The sequence below is a fragment of the Ambystoma mexicanum genome, chromosome 9, assembly GCF_040938575.1.
Source record: "Ambystoma mexicanum isolate Mex_15411 chromosome 9, UKY_AmexF1_1, whole genome shotgun sequence".
In the NCBI taxonomy this organism is placed as follows: domain Eukaryota; kingdom Metazoa; phylum Chordata; class Amphibia; order Caudata; family Ambystomatidae; genus Ambystoma; species Ambystoma mexicanum.
In genome coordinates, this window is record NC_090931.1 from 1,114,764,638 (window position 1) to 1,114,785,910 (window position 21,273).

Genomic DNA, 21,273 nt, shown 5'->3' on the forward strand with positions numbered 1-21,273 from the left:
CTACATACGTTGGTTAAGCAGCGTTCTCCAAGCGCCTTGTTTTATGGCCGGTCTCTTGGTGACTGTTGTGATCCCACAACCGCAACTGACCATATTTAAGCAACATGGAAACTGGAAAATAATGACTGGCTGCTAGAATAGCATATGCTAGCTTCCTTCTGCACCAATAGCGAAAATCAAAAGCTGGCACCCATGAATATACGCACAATAAGTGAACATATATCTGAAAGTGAAATATACAAATGTAGTTAATTTGACATTCCTTTTAGAAGAAAGTGCGCAAGAGAAAATAGCATTGGACTTTTTAATAAAAAAGTAATGAGCACCAGAAAAATAACATGAGAGAGGAAATGTTCAAATATATATGCTGGCAAAGTATAAAAGGTGCTCACCTTTTAAACTCAGCAATATGTCGTGAAAAATTCCCTGATAAAAAAATCCCAATACGAAACAAGTGCTTGTGGCCTTGGGGGTAAGAGGCTGCACTGGGAACATGAAAACCTGAGTAAAATCCGGGTAGCCAAATACTTGAGCAAGCTTGCCAACCTCAAAAACCCCCATGTGTTGCGTCTGCCCTCTGAAAAAAAAGTTACGCTCTTCACCCACATGTGTCCTTTACTTGTGCCCTGAAAGGCAGCCACAATCAGGGCAGAACAACTGCACCAGTGTCCAGGATTGCAAACTCTCTTGCCCTATTGTGGGCAAATACTCATGACTTACTTGCCCTCTCATCATTTACCCTCCTCACCCTCATGTCTGGCTTTCAACAATACTCTGCTTTATAAAGACAACTTGAAAAGTACACATTCCATAGTGTCACTCAAATATATAAATCTTTATTGAACTATGTTAAGCAAAAAGTGTACAATTGAGTCATTGCTCCCACCCCCCCTTGACTGGCAGACTACAAATACCAGAATGCAATTCAGCAAAAAGCAAAAAAATTGACTCTCAGTGCAATACTTTCAAGGGCTAACAGTAGCATGGTTTTAAACGTCATGTGTTTTCTTAGTGTATTATGAGATATTTAAAATAAAGAAAACACACAGCAGCAGCACACTGTCTCCCATCCACGCAGTAATCGGGACCAAACCTGCTTAGCTTCAACGTGAGGATGGGGCCGGCTCCCTCAGGTCATGTTGCTCTAAGTGGTCTTGTAACTTTGCCTCAATTATTAGACACCATCACCTGAGGGGGCTGTCCTTTTCCTTGTTTTGAAGCTAAGCAGCATCAGTCCTGGTTACTGCATGGATGGAAGACCTGGGTCACCAATGATGTTTTACCCCCGATGTCAGTGTAGCTGTAAAAATATCTATTTCTTCTATTAGGTATAAAAGATTGCCGGCTCTGAGAACTCCCAACGTTTTTAGTTAATGCTCTGTGCGATTACATTATTTGCCGAGGATCACACACTTTGGTTAAGCAGCATGATGAAAGCCCCTTGTTTTATAGCCAGTCACTTGGTGACTGTTGTTCTACATCACAAAACCCCAAATAACCAAATTTCAGCAGCACGTAAAAGGGAAAAAACGATCAGCTGCAAGAATAACATATGCTCAGGTACTTTTGCCCCAAAAGCGAAAATCAAAAGCTGGCACCCATGAATATAAGAAAAAAGCGTATATGAGGTGCACAGCCTTGTCAGATTATCAATACAGTAATCAATGTATATAACATTTTTGTTTTCTAAATATAGTTTCAGGTGCAGCTGGGTTAGAGCTCTCCAGCCAAGCAGAGATCAAAGAGAATACAAAATAATTGCCAGGAGGCGACCCAAATGCACTCCTGTAGGGATAATACCCGTAATTGAATTCATAATGTTATAAATACTTCGCAAAACAAACCAGTCGATCATCTGTATATGAACAACACAAAACAATGTTCAAAGATATTTTTGTTTGTATATAAATGACACCACCTATTCAATGCGGTAGTGTATGCTCAAAACACAGTTCAAAGTAAACTCAAAAGGTATAATGATAACAATTATACATTTATTTCATAAGCAAATCATAACACTCTCAAACTCTATATCCCCCAGTGTTTCCCAAGTGACACTGAATTTACTCCTTTTATATAATCAACAAATCTGAACAATTTTCTTATTTGTCTATGTAAGGCTGTAGATTAGACTCCTCCAGAAATTAATGCCAATGCATTTTCGGATAAAGTATCCGTTTTCAGGGCCTGTACAGTGTTCTTCTTATCTTGCATTCAATTAAATAACCTATAAGACATGTATACAATTACTCATTAATAGCCACTCAAGGTCTGTACAAAAGTCCAAGTAAATATATCGTAAATCATGTACACTAACCTTTATCTCATAGACACATCACTCTTGATTGTCAATCTGAAACCCAACATGAAATAAAATGATGTAGCCCTGGATATATGCACAGTAAGTGAGCATATATCTTAAAGTGAAATATACTAATGTAGTTCAATAGACCTACTCCTTAGAGGAAAGTGAGCAAGACAAAATAGCATTGGACTTTAAAAAAAAGTAATGAACACCAGAAAAATAACCTGAGAGAGCAAATGTTGCAATGAATACTCTGGCAAAGTATAAAACCTTTTAAACACAACAATCTGTTGTGAAATATTCCCTGGAGACTAAATCCCAATATGAAACAACTGCTTGTGGTCTTTTGAGTAAGCGTCTGCACTGGGAACATGACAACCTGAGTAAAATCCTGGTAGCCAAATAATTGAGCAAGCTTGCCAACCTAAAAAAAAAACAGCTGCCTCTGAGGAAAAGTCACACTGTCCACCCACATAGTTACATAAAGTAAAATATTGTAATGCTAATTATTTAATTCTTAGCAATTTTACATATGTTTTACTTAAAGTAATTATACATAAAACACAAAACAATACTACCACAATGGTGAACAGTACAATGTGTGAGTACCGCTAATTTGTTCAAAGGCAATATTTATGGGCATTGTTATGAATACAATGAACAGTTCATAAAACATATTGTCACAATTAAAGACAAAAATAAGCATTTTACAATAGTGCAACATCAACATTGTGTATGTATACATGTCCTTCTTATAGACCTAACATGGGTCGGGCTGCAGGTAAAAAGTGACCAATCCTGGGTCTACATCGGGGAAGGAATCCCTAGGTGTACTGTGGACTCTACAAATAGGTAGTTGCTGGGTCCATGGGTGTTTCTGCTGCAGTTCAGGGCGACTTCTTCTGGGCCTTGTATCGTATCTCTCTAGAGAAAGAATACACAATGATATGCTTACTAAAGATAAAAAGAAAGCCCGAGTGTAGGCTCTAGGGGGATTGGCGTACACTGAAATGGAGGTGAGGAACGCATCTCTTCCTAAATGAACACCACCGACCTTGTGCGGTTTCCCTTGAGGGAGGAGTAGAACATAGAGGTGGTTCTGATACACGCCAGTGGCATTAAATAAGCCACTATGAAGGGACGTCTTAGATTAAAGGTGCCCGTTTGGGGTGAAGGCGGCTCTCTGTGTAGTCAAGATATCTCTGTTGGAATAAACAGAGAGGAATAAACAGAGAGGTTTAATGTAGATGTGCTGTTGAGGGCACGACCCTCATGTTTATGAAAGACAAGAAGATTACAATAAATGAGGGAGCAGAAGAAGCTGTAGAATGCTCTCTGTTGTGTAAAACATATGGAAAATACTTTGAACCTCGCGAATATAGATGTTGTATTTGGAGTCTCAAAGAGGCTCTGTAAGGTCCCGAGTGTGCCTCTGTCCGTGGGTTGCTAAAAAGTAATGTACAGAGCTGTAAATCTAAATACTAAATCCATGATAGGAAGGTTGGAAGGTAGCGGTAGGTAGCAGCTTACCTCCTCTGCAAACTGTGTAGATGGGAGTGGGGCACTGACAGCAGTTAGCAGGCATCTAGAGCCCGTAGCTACATAGGAACTGAAGTCGGGAAAGGCTGCGAATGCGTGTCAGGGTATAGTCAACTAAACAAGAGTGCCGCGTGTGCGCTTAAGAAGCTGTGGGCGCCTGGACTGTGTATAGATTGTTGCCATGGCGACCCTACAGAGGTTGTTTGTGATAAAAGTAGAGTGGTATCTAAATAACATGGTAGATAGCGGCTTACCTACTCTGCCAGCTGTGTGGAAAGGTGCAGGGTGCTGACGACAGCGGGCAGGCATCTACAGCCCATAGCAACATAGGAGCTGAAGTCGGGAAGGACTGCGCATGCGTAACAGGGTATTGCCAACTAAACAAGAATGTTGCGCATGCCGGGAAAGGGGTTCAGGCGCCTAAACCATGTTCAGATCATTGCCATGGGGACTCTGAACGGGTTGATTGTAAAAAAATGAAGAGAGGTTTCTTGTTTGTCGGGAGAAATGAGTCTGGTTGGCGCAAAGCTACCATGGCCTTACTGCCCATCGGATGTGTAACTGTAGATATCAAGGGGAATTTCATCTGTATGGGCACAATGGTCTTGCCTCGTTAAGTCCTAGAGAGATGGATTGAAGTTTGAACATCCACCATGCTCCCGTGTGGTTTAGGGCGTTGCTGGCGTTAATGTTATTTTGGACTCTGTCAATTACCCACCATCTGATGTCATCTTGGCTGTGTTGGTGTTCAATGAAATGGGATACCAGGGGGGCAATTTGTATCCTGCAGCGTATCCTGGAGCGGTGTTCCCCAATTCTCTTATTTTACTTGTCTCTGCGTTTGGCCCACATATATAAGGCCGCACAAGCATTCTATGACATAGATGACGTTCATTGTCTTACAATTGGAAAAGTGTCTTAAGGTCCAATCTTTACCTGCCACTGCAAACGTTTTTATTTTCCTTGTGAATTTGCAAACAGAACATGACCCACAGAGGTGATGTCCTGAGATGTCTATGAGGTTCTAGGAAGCGGTCCTCTTTGGCATTTTGGTCAGCGTGGCATGAGTGAGGTCATCACTGAGATTTTTGGAATGTTTTAGGGCCATCCTAGGTCTGGGCTTGTCCAGAAGACTAAGTTGGACCAGCGGCCAGAACTGTTTGATTATCCGCTTGATCTTGCCCTCTCATTATTTCCCCTCCTCACGTCTGGCTTTCAGCAATACTCTGCTTTATGAAGCTAACTTGAAAAGTACACAAAAAGTGTCACTCAAATATATAAATCCTTATAGAACAATGTCAGGCAAAAGGTCTACAATTGTGGCATTATTCCCCCCATCTTGACCGAGAGACTACAAATTCCAGAATGCAATTCTTAAAAGTGCAAAAATAAAATGTCTCTGTGTGCAAAACTTTCAAAATATGCTGATGCTGCGTGTTATGAGATATTTAAAACTAAGAAAACCCACAGTATTCGGGACTGTGGGCTGTCTCCCAACCATGCCTTAACCGAGACCAACCCTGCTTAGTTTCAAAGCAAGGAAGGACCCAGCCCTGTTTCTCTAATTGGTCTTGGAATGTGGGCTAATTTATTAGGCAACATAGCCTTTGGGGGCCGACCCCTTTCTCGCTTTGAAGCTAAGCATGGTTTGTCCCTGTAACTGCAGTGATGGGAAACCCACTGTTGCTGTAAAAATGTCATTTTTTAAAATTATTATTGACTGGCAGACTACAAATACCGTAATGCATTTCAACAAAAGGCATAAAATTGTCTCAGAGTGCAAAACTTTCAAGGACTGACAGTAGCAGGGTTTAAAAAAAATAATAATTTAGACGCCCATTCGCACCCATCCATGAAGTAACAGGGACTGACTCTGCTTAGCTTCAAAGTGGGACCAAGCCTGCTTAGCTTCAAAGCAAGGAAAGGGCAGGCCGTTTCTCTAAGTGGTCTTGTAAGATTGGCTTATTTATGGGGCAACATGGCCTGAGGTCTGTCCTGGCAACTGCATGGATGGGAGACCTGGAAGGCAATCATGTCACTGGGCCTGCCGACATCACTATAGCTGTCAGCATATATTTAAAAAAAAACAATTAACCGCAGGCAAATAACTACACTTACCCACAGCTATCTGTAGTCCTTTGTAGTTACACATATCGGAACAACAGCTGGGAAAAGAGAAGCTTTCCAAGCCCTCACAAAGTGCCCTGCTCATCTGTGCCACCTCCCCCTACTCCCCAGATGACCTCCTCACCTCCCCTGCCCTCTCCCTCCCCCCCACACAACACACTCTGATTCTGTGATGCAGTTTGCTTTGAAATGTCAGCTATTCAAGGCTACCAAAAGCTTTGTGTTGCAAACTCAGCCCCCAGGCCCCCTCCAATTCCCAAATTTCAGCTGGTGCCCTCTAGCCTGATGGCATTTGCATGTATTTTTACCTTAAATTTATTTTTTTCCTGCATTTTCATTTTCCCATATCCCCGGCTATAGCCGCAGTTATCTCTTGCACCGAGAGAAAAACAAGGTGGCGGCTATTTCATTTCTAAAAACACCCAATTTTGGGTAAATCGCAGAGATATAGCTACCTATTTTTGAGAAGGGGCACCCCATTCTGCTTTAAATATTTAAATAACTAGTGCACGGAATAACCCCAAACCGTGTGTGGGATGTTTTTACCCAAGCATCCAAGCCCTACAATAAAACTGTGCAGTACTGGCATGGAAAACATCATGATGGCCAGAACTCCCCAGAGAGTGCACAGGGAAAACATGAAGAATAGGCTGCCACCCATTTTTGCCTATGTTGTGAGCACAGGAGGGCACTGCCTAACCAACATTGGGCTGCACACACAGTAGCCTGAAACCATTGGGAATGGCAATGCTGATTGCCAAAAGCAACCCAGAACTGTGGGGAATTCATTTTCTTAATCCCAAAAATGGTTGCATTACCAGTACTCACCACTATCAGAAAGCCGGCGTTTTAAAATCACCAGACTTTTGTGTAAAACTGAACAAATGAAACAAAACCAGACCAAGGAAAGACTTGCTAAGAGGTGGATACAATGTAAGACTATATTCTGAAATGACTTGAAGGAAGTAATTATTTAATGTATAGGTAAAAATTGTCAGTTTGATTTGAATGTAGAAAACTGGGAACAAAAAGTGACATTTAGCTGAAACCTGGCTTAATGAAACTGAATTCTGCCTGACAACTACCCCCGACAGGAGTTGAAACTGGATGCTCAGCCACTCTGCCCCTGGCCAAAAGGAGTTAACACCTCTCTGATTAGATTAGGGGTGGAGCAGCTGGGGACTACAGGGAGTTGAACAAAGGCCTGACTTGGACTCAGGCAAATGTTATATTGGGGGCATCGTAAAATAGCTTCCTCTTGGGAGAAACTGGGGGACAGCTGTGCCTCTGTGAACAAGCTGGCTTGGGGGAAGTGGATAAACCAGTTATTCCACCCTGTGATGTGGGAAGCCACACCCCTCTTTGACCAGAGCATAATTTTAAAAAGATAGATAACTCATAGTGCGGACTTGTCAGAATCATAGAAGTAATATCATTATTTTTGTGATTTTTCTGTGAACATTTTAAGAGGCGTTAGGGCCCTGTGGTGTATTCTGGGGGGTTGCTAGCGGAAAATAGGGTCTCACTCCAAATGTATGCATGTTAAAAATCTGACACTTCATCAATTAATGTCCATACTCCTTGCGCACATGTGTGTAATTTTGGGTAAATGTCCGGTATTGCAAAACCAGTTAAAAAGCGCAAAATGTTGTCATTTTTTAATGCAAGCCCCCAGGAAGATCCGAGGCGGACAAGCATGGACCATAAGGAATATATAATGTGTACATGTAATTTCAACAAATTGTAAATCTGGGAAAGATGTACTTGAATCAAATATAGATTTGTGGGCAAACTGACCAGGGGAGGATCCTCTGACCCATAAACAGACCTCATCATGATGACAATCCATTTCCTTCCCCCAATCATGGGAGAGGGGAGAATTGGGCCAATGACAAGTAGAGATGGGCAGGCTTAGCTAGGCCCAGGCACACACCCATTTTCAAAACACATAAAAAGAGACTGCTGGGACAGGTAGAGACATTCAATTCCATTTGCTGCGGAGCATGCTGACCGACGACTTCACAACCAGAGATCCAACACTTAGACTTCCAAGCTAAATAGAGACTACAGAACTTTGAACCAAGAAGGCCCACTGCAAGCAAAAGTATTTGTCAGCAGGCCTCAAAATCATTTGCAAACTATTCCACAGCCGGGCGAGCTGTCTGAATTCTTTTGCCAAGAACTCTTGCCAGTACCCAGAAAGCAGTGTTACATCCAGAATCCACTTGATCCGGACAGGAAAGCAAAGCATTATCCAGAACCAGAGGCCGCCAAATCCAGAGAGGCTAGACCAGCAGAGCAGAGCTGACCCAGATCGCTGTGAGCAGAACCGGTGCCTGATTGACCCGCCGAGCAGACAGAACCGGAGCCGGACGTGTTGACCAGATCCGTGACGAGGCCTAGTTCAAATTTATATTGTGAGTACCTAGCAGAACTGTGCAGAACCAATGTCTTAGTTAAAATAATCTAATCCAAACGATTTTAACCTAAGTAGAACTACCTCCTAGAAATCGTGTCATCTGTCATTTTTAAAGCTGCACAACTGTCACCTGTCAATTCTGAAGCTGCAAGCTGTCACCTGTCATTTTGAGTTTTACTTTAAATCCGAAAATCTACCTTTATTAAATCGTCCGTATCTCTGGAACCGTTTGGGCTAGGAAAGATTAACTTTCCTCTGGAAGCTTAGAATCTAAGCTTTCCAACAAGCCTAGAACCGACTTCCTACTCCTTATACTTTTTCCGCAATCACGATTTACGCACTCGCGAAATTTACCGCGATTTGTGATTTTGGCTCAATTTCTCCACTTGTCAAAATAGCAGCTCCATTCTTTCTTTTGTTAAAATCCGTTGCAACTTGGTAATAACTCATAGAGCATTGCTAAAGTGAGCCTGAACTAATACCAACATGCATCTCCCACTCACCCTGAATCTCTAGAGGGAATTAAAATCAGTTGGCACATTTTCCCATCCATTGCCATCACATTTAAAAAGCATTTTGGGCCTGTGTTTCAAACTCCTACCCGTTTCCTCTAAGCTTGCTGGGGGGGAACTGAATTTCGTATTGTATTTGATTGCATTCCTGAGAACTGTGTGCTCCTCTTTCCATCTCCTTCCATTTCTTACATTGCATAGGGGAGGGGGGTGAATTGCCAGAGAAAAAGTGATTATCTTATCTTTTTCTAAAATCATATCAAGTATTTCTGTACTGCATTTTATTCCTCATTGCTTTTCCCTTGAAATCATAAAAGTATGTTTGCTACTTTATCCATCCTATACTAACTCCTCATTGATTGTAAAGAAGCGTGCTAGTGTCAGATTACCCATTGTTGATCAACATAAAATGTCTAAGTGTGCTATCAGATATTAATTTATTATAAAGCGTGATATATATATATATTGTTTAAATTCTCAAATAAACCTTTTAATTTGCAAACCAAACCTACTTCTTGGCTCAGTGGGGTCAGGGGGATTCTAAGAGGGGGGTGTTATACAAGGGTGGTCATCCAGAGTACTGAACTAGACATAAAAATACATTAATAAGCGTTTTCCTCAGCATCCCAGACTAGGCATTGACTTGGCTGTAGTGTTGATTGAATATCGCTTACACGTGCATAGATCACGAGTCATCGCCCAAGTTGTTTCGTACCTGGTGCAAATCCGCCCTGCGGTTTGGGCTGTGCGCTTTGGCAAAAACTGACCTTGTTGGTCTATGCAAAAATGAATGGGAAGTAGGCTTCACTTTTGGAGAAAAAATATATTTTTGTCTTCTCCATAACCTTTTTATTTTTTACCAAATCTTTACGAAACTTTGCAATCTGGGGGGGCTCAAATCTTTAATCACTTTCGAATGTTCTGTCAAATCTGTTACTCGAATCAAAAGTTATTAGTGAGGGGTAAATCTCTCTCTTCCCCCAAAGCCTCCCTCTGGAATGCCCTCCCTGCCCCTCTCAGGCTTGAGTTGGATCTCCTTAAGTTCCGGAAGCTTCTCAAGACCCTCCTTTTCTCTTCTTCCTTCCCTCTCCGCCTCCCCTGCTAATGTCCCCCTCTGCCGCATTTTGACTGGCTGTCTGGTTCCTTCTGATTTATACAGGGCACTAGGCCCTCGTCGTCCAGTCTACCCCAGCACCTCGGTCTACCCTGATCCACTGCACCGCCAAATCTGCACTTGCACTACCGGGCTCCCTCCCCCTGCACTAAACTGGAGGGGCCTGCAGCCCTACGGAGCTCATCCTTCCCTGTCTTCGCACTTAGCATGTAAACCTTCATTCCCTGCACTCCCTGCATTCCCCTGGCACTTGCCCACCCGGCCTCCCATTAGCACTTGTTTAGCCCAGGGGCCCTCTTCCCGCCCTCCTGCTCCCTCCAGCACTTGCGCGCTCTCCACTCCGTCCTGTACATCCTTTCCCTCCTTAACATTAGCTTGTTCGGCTCTGACAAGCACTTTCCCCCTCATCCCCCACTCCCCCATCCCCCACTCCCTGCGAATGACACAAGGCCTCGTAGGAACGTTTTTGTTATTCTTCATCCCTGAACCCCCCCTTCACCCCTTTTGTCTTCTTGTGCCTTGAAACACTATTTGCTGTATAGGCACATTATAAATGCTCAATTAAGAAAAAATATATAGTTTTATACAGATTGCTGTTTGTCAGTTGTTAGCCTGTTAGTGCGCGAGAACCAACCTAAGTAGGGGGTATTTTTCTTGTGGTTATTTGTAGTGTGAATAGTAGTAGGTGCCTCGTCAATCTAAGAGGTCTAAAAGGAAGGCTATTTCGGAAATCTCACCTGGGAAAAGGCAGAATACGTGATTTAAAATGTGTTAACCAATAAATGAAGTGAATGTACTTATCACAGAAGTAAATGGCTTGCTGAATGACAGAAGAAAATAGCGAGGAAGGTGTTAAGAAGTAGGCAAAATCAAACTGTGTGGTGGAACAAGGTATTGGGGATTGGCTGAACATAGGAGGTGATAATCCTGCTTCCAGCACTGCCTCATTGATTTGTAGACCCCCGCCTGGGAAAATAAGGCATGCGTATGGTAACTTTAAGCAAGTTTGAGGTAGAGAGGAAAAAGGGGCAGGCAGAGGGACAAAAAGATCCAGGACGGTTTGGAACCCCCAAGCATAATTGAAAACATCCCCAAAGGACACATAGTGGAATTACAACTCGCATCACCCATAGCCATAGGCAACAAACGTGTTCTCAATCAGGAGGCCTCTGTGATCGAGGGTAGGGACGAGGTGGTGGTGATCTCAGTCCAAACCTTGAATATGTTTTCTAGTCTTGAACTAGGTGCAACTACTGTGGAAGGTGGGCCCCAAGGGAGAAGAAATAAGCAAACGATGAAGGCAGGGCCCAAAGCACCACCTGCAATGGTACAAAATGGGACTGGTAAGAAACCAGTCAGATAGCACAGCGAGTAGAGCGTTCGCTTTGATATTTGTGCAGAGCCTGCCGATGCAGGTTTGAATCCCGGCAGGGTCAAACTCAGCCTTTCATCCTTCCTAGGTCGATAAATGAGCACTACACACAGTGGGTAATAATAAGCAGCGATCAGATAGCTAAGGGTTCGTAGCTCTATATAAAAAAAAACGCGTACGTAAATGGAGGGAGAGGGTGGCTAGCAGCGAGGCTAAGTGTTGACTAACTGGACCTGAGGCCTTCGGCGAGTTGGCGCAATACAAAAATTCTATAGAATAGAATCGAACATGTCAGAGGTAGTGGCGGACATAGCCAATATCAGGGTGATTGTGGTAAAAAGGTAGGCGAGCTTCAATAAAACTCAACAAGCAAAAAAAACTACTACGAGCGACACCAGCCAAATGGACCGAGAAACGCTGTTCTAACAGAGCCAAATAAATCCGTAAGGGAGGCCCACTAGAACACTATAATGAAGTCCAAGATACTAACAGTAGTAGGAGCCCAAACATAGGCCCTGGTCATTCAGAAAATTACCCTACTTGGGATGCATCTATCTTCGAGGCGATAGGGAAACAGGAACAAAAAGGCCCCAGTAGCCGTAAGAGTTGAACCATCTTTGCACATGCAAGCCACACAAATGAACACACAGAGCTTCATGTCCATTTCTAGTAGTTCAGGAGGAAAGTGGGACAGCAAATCACCAAGTTTTCATGAACAATGTACCACGAATAGCAAGGGGATTCTACGAGGGCAAAGAGGCACTCACCAACAAAGTCATCCATTGGATTCGCCACAATAGGGGCTGCGTCTCTATAAATATGGAGGATTTTGTGGTCTGTAGAAAATTCAGCCCACTTAGGACTTGCCACCAAAATCAGTGTTTTAATAATTAAATCATGAGTCACCAAATAACACAGTGCCCAAAGCCCAATGAAGGCTCAGGGGCATGGTGGGTGAAGCCAGTCATATACTGGTTGCCCATGAGGGGTTGGAGGAAGTAGATTGACTGACACCGCCAGCTGAAGTTCTAGCCCCAAAAATGAGCAGCAGGTGATATCCTGGAATATCTAAGGAGTTGCCAAACACTTTATTGACAGCAAGTGGGTAAAATTAATGAAGGACTTCGACATCATTGCCCTCCAGAAAACATGGGCCATGGAAGAGTTAGCCATCCAAGGGTATGCTGCATTTGTCATTGGAGCCAAAAAGGGGCAGAGGGGGAGGTGGTTTGCGGGTCTTGCCATTTGGGTGAAGGCAGCCCTGAACTGGGAGATTAGACAGGTTGCCCACAGACTCCCCTGACCTACAGCAACTGGTAATTAGTATGGCAGAAAAATGGCACATACTATTCCATAATATCTATAACAGGCTCAGGGATAGAACCCACTCCGTGCTCATTGCCAAATGGGAAGAATGCATATGCAATTGGGAACTTGGTAGCACGAACCAACATGAAATAGTGGTTTTGGGAGATTTTAACACACACCTGGAGCAACTGAAAGACCTCTATGGTTTGTGGTATGATCAGGATGAAGCCTGGGGCATTTCTCAGATACTCTCCGGATTCTATATAACCTCGAGGTGGGGGCATATAATGCCCGCTTTTGTATAGACCAGCCCGCCAACGATACTTACCAGGACCCAAACAGAAGGTCAAGAATAGACCATGCCCTGGTTTTAGCAAGAGATTAGAACCAAGTAGCAGGATTCCAAGTGATGGAATGCTCAGAAAGTGACCACAGGCCATTAATGCTCCTAAAGAGCAACAGTAAAGCAAAAACTACGAGCCATCACCTACCACTGATATCAGGGTTTCGGGACATGCCGTCGTTCAGTGAAATGGGCATCATTGATACAGAAAATCCAAATAAGTAGCATCTAAAGCTTCACAGTGGGTAATATTGAACAGATACGCTCAAGGGATAGCACAGACTTAGATGTCCTGCAAGAATTTGGGAAACTAATTGAGCACATTCAGCCCATTGTCACCACTTCAAAACCTTGTATTCTTAAGGGTGTTAAGAAGTTGAACCCTGGGTTCACAGGGATTGCAGAAAGGTAAAAGACAAATAGTTTGCCCATCTTAAAAGTAACGAACACCTAGATAGGGAGCACGTCCGTGGGTTGCGAGGTGGGTATAAAAACTAATAAGCTATAAGAAACAGGCATACATGACCGACAAATGGGCAACAATGCTAAAGCTTCCCAGATTAGGAGGGTCTGCTCAATTCTGGGCGTTAGTCACTGATAGAGACTTGAAGGGAGATACAACTATACAGGCATATATAACGCCCGATATGTGGCACATGCATTTTGAGATCCTTTATCATTCCCGGTGTAGTAAGGGGCAGGAGGACCCGAAACTTCAGTTTATTCATGGAGATCGGGGAACTGCACATCTAGTATTCACTTTGAAGGAGGTAGAGGTGGCACTTAGGTCACAGACAGGCGAGAAGACCGCAGGCCCTGATAAGATCCCTATTGACTTCTTCAAAAGCGAGCCTGTAGTTTGGGTCTCAGTGTTGACAGTAGCCTTCAATGCCATCCTGGCCACTAATGGAATCACAGAGACATGGACTAGCGCCGAGATAGTTCGATCTTTATGAAGGGGGATAGGGCTGGTCGCCGTATCTCCCTTCTGGGTGCAGCAGGAAAGACCTTTGCTAAGACCCTATTGAAGCACTTACAAACCCTGGTTGATGAAGTGTCCCTGCAGAATCACCTACAAGGGCACTTTCAAGCTGGGCTCAGCACTGTCCACCAGATGTTTGGGTTGCACTTAGTCATCCAGAAACACCTAGTAATTAACAAAACTAAGTTGATTGCATTGTTTGTGTATCTGAAGGCAGCTTTTGATAGTGTCCGTAGATGTCCAATGTGGGAGAGACCTCAGGCGAATAACATCCCTAATATTCTGCTAGGCCTGGTGCAGCTCCTTTATTCCAACAACACTGCGGTGGCCCGCTAGCTTGTCGGGGGACGTAACCAAACCCTCAGGAATGGCAAGGGGAGTCTGCCAAGGATGTGTCTTGTCTCCTCTGCTGTTTTGCATTTATACAAACTCAATCACTGATGAACTCCTCACAATCAACTTAGATCCCCAGGGGTTGGGGAGTGATAGAGTTCCTGCCCTTGTCTTCATGGACGGCAGTGTTGTTGTCAACAACCCCTATGGGGCTTGTGTTGGGCTTTGTCTTGTTTCAAGAGCAAATGTGACAGGCTTGGGCTTGAGATCAATGCTAGCAAGACAAAGTCAATGATCTTAAGCCGAAGCTATCTCTGTGGGAGGTGTTGTTCTAGAGCAGGTACACTGGTATGACTAGTTGGGTATACGATTTTCATTGAGCGCTAATTGGACCACCCAGCATTGAAAAGCCAAGGTAACTCTGCAAAAAACTAGCGAAACCCTGAAAAGGTATTATCCTAAGCATGGGAGGTGGCAATTAAACCGGCCCTGGTAGTTTACCAAGCACAGGCAAATGCATCAGCCCCGTTTGGGTCTGAGGTCTGGGGCTATACTAACACTGCCTCCCTTAGAGCAGTAGAAAGCAAGTTCCTTGAGAGTGTACACCTAACGCAGCAATACAGGTGGAATCTGACATGGGTTTCATTGGCGAAGAGTCAGAAATGAGACCCATATTCTACGGGCTAAGGGTATGGGGCACCCCTGGCTTGGCCAAATACCGGGACACACTTTATGTGATGTCCCTGGGGGGTGGGCACTCAGTCCTGTGGCTGTTGCACGTAAAGAAATGGCTTATTGCACTAGGCCTAAGTGTGTACTGGGGTAGTCCATCAATTCTCCCTTTAGATGCTAAATCAACTGCTAAGATGGCCTAACTAAGGCATAGGAGAAATAAAACTAGTGCCATGTGCTTGGTACTGGCTAGTGGGCCTGAATATTTAAGATGTAAACCAATGCCGTGGTATGAGGATTACCTCGATGTGATAGCACCTTCTGATGGCCGAGCATTATTCGTCAGGTTTCGTTTGGGCACCCTGCCGTTAAGGTCCCTTTCTGCTAACTGCGAGAAGATGCAAATCAAAAACTGTTTGATTTGTGGTGCTGTGACAGAGAGTCCTCTCCATTTCTTGCTTATATGTGAGAGACTTGGAGATCTTAGGAAATATCTAAAACCACAGTTCAAACTTCTCAGAATTTCATCAACCAGGGAAGCTATGCAATTTAGCACATTGGCAGAAAAAACAAATGTAGTATTCTTTGTTTCAATGTACCGTCATCGGGCATGGCATAAGAGGCACACATTGTTACCTGGAGTGCTCAATGCGACTTGCTTTGTAACATATGCACTTGCACCATACCTTGACTTTGCACTACAACCACTGACACATGTTTCTTTATCTTAGATTGGTCATAGGGAGAATTGTTGGATTACTGTGTTTGAAGGATTTTTTCACCTTATTCTAGGTTTTATGAGTATATTTTGATGATTGAATTGTGTACCTGATGGCCCACTCTGAATAAAGGTTCACAACATGTATAGTTTGCACCACCACTTCCACAAACTGACATGTATATCTCCAATGTTCTTTGCACTGTGTGGACGTTGCCAAGGTGAGGAGTGCCCTTTTCTCCATAGAAACCGCAGTAACTTGACTTTTTGTTTTTGTAGAAATAAAATGTCTCCATACCAAGTTATTTCAATTGTAGACAGCAGATCTTCCAAGTGGTGGTGTCGGGGCCTGGGGAGGAGCTGCTGGTCTGCTGGTCTGCTAGAATGAGAATGACTAAAAGATGTGGGTGGGTCGGGCCCTTTGCAGGCTTCTTCCGCAAACGTTTAACCTGTCCGTGGACCATGGAGTCCAAAAAAGGGCTGGAAAAGTTGTGAAAAGTTTAGAGATCAAGTGAGAATAATACTAGCAGCTGTGGAAGGTCACAGTGTTGAGGCCTGAGAGTCACTAAAGTGGTGTACTCATCGATTTTAGGTTGTCTGCAGAGCCCGGAAGCCGATCGCGGCCACCCCATTATGCCACACGGGCACGGTCACATGACGTGTCTGGGGACGTCTGTGATGCTGTAACGAAACTGCAGACTACCAGTACACAGAAAGTACGTAAAAAGCTGTAAAATCTTTATAGGAGCACTAAGAATGGTAGTAGGAGGTGGCAGGGCAAAGTTTAAAGTTCAAACTTTCTATAGTGGCTGAAAATTGTATTCAAAGATGTCTGCGAAGCATAAACAGTGACCTTGAACACATCCTCACGCCCCACGGGTGCATTCACATGATGTCCACGGACATCTGCAGCCACGACACAACGTTTGCGAACTATCACACCACCAATGATGTAGCATGCATGTGATGATGCGTCCTAATGTGTGGCCATTTGTGATGTCATCTCTGATGTGCTGGGTGTTAGTCTTAATAGTGCATGGCGGTGGCGCGAGTTATGATTGCATAGGTTACCATAACTAGCAAATCTCTTTGGCTTTTCAATTTTACCTTGCAACCATAACGTCCCTTTAACAACGTTTTTTCAGTGAATGTCATAGGTTATTAGTGCAACTTAACCATAATGTCCCTTTAACAAAGCTTTTTCAGTAAATGTATATATGTATGCGATCACACTGTCCTGCAAGACTTGACCATTTTCTATGCAAACCTTTTAGTTGTATTGCGTACCCATTGAGCACTGGTGTGTGGCTCTGATCTGAAGGTGAACGTCCAGTTATGGCTACTAGGTAGGGCTGTAAGCATGTGGCTTTTTAGCTGAGATGGCCTATTTTACAGTTAATAGAAAAGCAGACCTGATGGTTTCATGTTTTTTTTCGTTTCTTATTATGACAGCACAAAGTAATTATTTAAATACACTTTTTACAAGAATTGCCCAATTCAGCAAGTGTTTGAATATGCCCAACGCGGCAGAGGTTTTAATTGTGCAACAATTTAGATAAACTATCACTTGAAAGAGTGGTGCAACAAGGATCACCATAAGCATCTGTTACACCGATTTAGAAACAATGTGAACATACACTACATTTGGTTGTAAAACGGTATAACTAGAAATGTTAAGAAAATGATTAAAGCAAAAAGAATAACTTTTGAAGGCATTGACTGATGGCATAGCATGTTGAGTTTATTTGTTGTCTTTAAAAGGAAAGGGTTGTGTGTGACGCTGAGTAATGTTTTACGGTTTTTGTTACAGAAATACAACAATGACTGGTGGATAGGGAGGCTAGTTAAAGAAGGCTGTGAGATTGGTTTCATTCCCAGCCCCCTCAGGTTGGAGAACATCCGAATTCAACAAGAGCAGAAACGAGGGCGATTCCACGGAGGGTAAGTCAAGACTCATTCACACACATCTATGTTAGGCTTAAATTGTTTCTCTTCTCTTTCTGCTTACAAACCTTTTGAACAACTTGTTGCCCTTAAATCATTCTTTTTGAGATAGGCTGGAGTAATGCAGATAGCCATGAATGAATGAACTGCAAATGTGACACATTCCAAGTCGAAGTGTCCCTAGCCCTTGAGACCTTGTAAGAAATACTTAACTTTACTTTTAACCCGAGCAGCAGGCCCACCATGTATGGAGCGCTCATGGCTTCCCCCCACATACCCAGTGACTAGCCACTGCCACCATAGAAGGCCCTCTGCACCACACCCACTTATGTGACACTTCTGTACAGGTGCGTTATAAATGCCATATCATATATCATATCACCCCAGGCCAGCTGGAATAGGAAGGTGCATGAGTAGCACCCGCAGAGAAAGATGTGTACAGAAGATGGCGTGAGTCCCTAAAACTAAAACCAACGCATGGTCCCGGTCCCGTATATCAGTAGCATCTGTGAACCCGAAGGGTCAAAAGGATTCACCTCGACCCCAGCATCACCTGTAACGTATAAGAACACATTACTGCATAACCCTGAAAATTCACACAATACGTTCCTGCCTTACTTCCTGCTGAAAGCAAGTCTAGTCAATTCAACAACAGTGCATATCCAGTATCATTGATACATTATACGTATTGCATTTCCATGCCCGTAGTAAGCATCCTCCAAGGGCAGATGCCCAGTTTGAATGGTATGTGCACATCAATGATATTAACATTACTTCTTACAATTATGTTGATGACAAGCACCCATTGGGGATAATAGTCTGCAGTGATTAATACTGAGCCACATGAAGCCAAGTACAGTTTCCTGCTGCTCATCTCCCAAGATAATGCCTGGAGAGAGAATAGTGACAGACCTAGCAAACCTGCAGCCAGTAGTTTGCAAATCATCTTCAAACATTTAGCTCAACCCAAGTACAGCTGCAGCCTGCCAGAGTTCCTATGTATCTGGGGCCCCAAAACTGAAACACCCCCTGCCAACTTATTATATTCGTCTACCAAGAGTATATTAAGTGTTGTCCCTACGAATATCAAACAGGCTTGGATCTCCCCTCTGATAAAAAAAAATCCACTTTGGATGCAAGTGTGCCAGAGAATGACCGGTCAATTTCCAGCGTCCCTTATCTACTTAAGATATTAGATAAAGTTGCACAACAACACATTGAAGAATTTCTGTGTCAACATAACATCTTGGGACAAAAACAATCTGGCTTTCGCTGTGCCCATAGTACAGAGTCTTCTCTTCTAGACCTTAAATCTAACATCTTTAACAAGGGGAGCACAGTCCTGGTGGTGCTACTGGATCTGTCCGCGGCATTTGATCTTGTTGATCATGCCATCCTCATGGACAGACTTTGTAGCACAGAACATTTCTCAGTCGTAGCAGCAGGCTGGGTACGTTTATTTCTATCTGATCGCAGGGCTAGAGTTTTCTTTCAGGAGTATAGTGCAGAGGAGTTTGTCGTCTCGTGTGGTGTGCCTCATGGCTCTTGCGTGTCACCTACATTATTTAACATCTTTACGCTGCCATTATTCGATCAATTGGATGCTGCTGGCATAATGTATGTGGACTATGCTGATGACACGCAGTGCCTTGTGCCACTTTCAGGTGATTACGCTGCAGACTCCTCTTCTGTTAATCTTAGCTATAGCTTGATCCAATCTTGGATGTTGGCTAACAAGTTAGCACTTAATGATTCCAAGACGGAACTCATGGTTGTTAGTAATGCGCCCCAACTTCAGAAGCTAGGCCAAGAATACCATCAATTTGATATTGCTGGCTGCTTAACCCTTTAAATGCCAGCGACGAGCCGGCTCGTCGGTAAAAACCGCTCCAGGTTGCCACCGACGAGCCGGCTCGTCGGTGGCACTTAAGGGGTTAATGAGGGGGGAAATGTTGGCGGGTTTGGGCGGTGAATACCGCGATTTTAAAAAAAAGCCATTGGCACTGGGGGGGAACCTCAATGGCACTTAATATGCAAGCCAAAGTTAAAACACTGGGAGTTACCTTTGATCAGAATCTAGCCATGAAGGCACGGGTGAATAGTTTGGTTGCTGGCACCTCATACCACCTGAAGCTGCTTGCACAAGAACGGCTGTTTTTCAATACCAGCAACTGTGCCATGGTTGAGGGTGCCCTTATTGGCGCTAAACTGGATTAATGTGCCAGTTTCCTGCTAGGGATCACTAAGCGAGATCTATAATTATAATTGGTTATTTATAACACGCTTAATACCCAGAGGTTTCTAAGCACGGATCTGGGGATCAAACCTGTGTTGCTCCGCATTGTCTTGCTTCCAAGGCGAGAACGTTGCCCCTGAGCTATCCACCCAAGACTCCAGGTTATCAATGCTATGCAGAATAATGCGCTCCACATAGTGGAGGGATTACTCAGACCAGACCATGTGTCTGTTGCACGTAGAACCCTACATTGGCTCCCTAAGAGCAATCGTATACTATGTTGAGTATAATGTTTCACCCATCGTTGTATCTATGGTCACAGGCCTGAGCATTTGGCCAAATGTCTGACTTGGCTACCAGCATGTAGAACATTACAGTCTAACAATACTTGTCTGTTGGTAACTTCAGGCACTAAACTTTACTGTGTTGCGCGGGGGTCTTTTCCACATGCGGAAACCTGCAAGCATGCTTTTCACTTCCTGATTTTAAACGTAAACTGAAAACCAGTCTATTCTCCTAAAAAACATATTCTACCCATGATCCGATGCGTTCTGTTCTTCACTTGCACATTGATTATTTTTGTTTGTCTTATTAAGCGCCCCTATGCCTCCGGGCTCTTGTTTCGTGCTATTGAAATGAATAAAATAAATACATAAACCAACTTATTATATGTGTCTATGTTAGTGGCCACTTGTCCCCATCCTTTGTGTCGGAGTATGAGTTTACAAAACCCCAAACCCCTCTCCTTGGCGGTAGTTGTGGCAGGGCATTCGCCCCTACCCAGTATTTGCTTTAAAATGTCCTAGTCACAGGTCAATGGAGGATCTGAACAGGGCATCCAGTTCAAAATGGGACTTTCCTTATCACACTTGGCCCCATTCCATGTCACAGTCAGCTGTGACGAATCCTGTGACGTTGTCCCTTCTCCCTGAGGGGAGGTCCCTTTCTATGAGGCCAGGAAGGTGAGGCTGCTACCCCATAGTCCCCCTGGGGGTAGTACTCAGCGGGAGGATCTCATGGGAAGGGATTCCCCCTCCAGGATACAGGGAGGACATAATGGGCCAATGCGTTATTGCCAACCCTCACCCACCTTTCTCCCCTTGCCTTCCTTACCTTCCTCTTACTCCATACGTTCTCCCATGTACTTACGCTACAGCAATAGTGCTAGTAGTATGTAGACGAGGAAGAATAGGGTTGACTCCACTGAACTGCCATCTCGAAGATACTGAAATGAGGAAAAAACTGGGAGCCATGAAGAACCCTCAAGATAAACTCACTGAACTGTCCAGTTCGCTTATGAGATGGAGCTTAAAGATGGAAGAGAGACTAACCAAACAGTCTCTCCCGGA

The 21,273-nt window shown here is 43.8% G+C and overlaps 1 protein-coding gene across 5 annotated transcripts in view; it reads left to right on the plus strand.

Moving 5' to 3' along the window:
* CACNB4 (calcium voltage-gated channel auxiliary subunit beta 4) overlaps positions 1-21,273 on the plus strand; it is a 1,461,524-nt gene that overhangs the window by 1,118,884 nt on the left and 321,367 nt on the right. For all 5 annotated transcript variants that reach the window (XM_069616452.1, XM_069616451.1, XM_069616454.1 and 2 more), the window contains one exon: positions 17,555-17,685. In XM_069616452.1, coding sequence (XP_069472553.1) covers positions 17,555-17,685 — 131 coding nt within the window. The remainder of the gene's footprint in view (positions 1-17,554; positions 17,686-21,273) is intronic.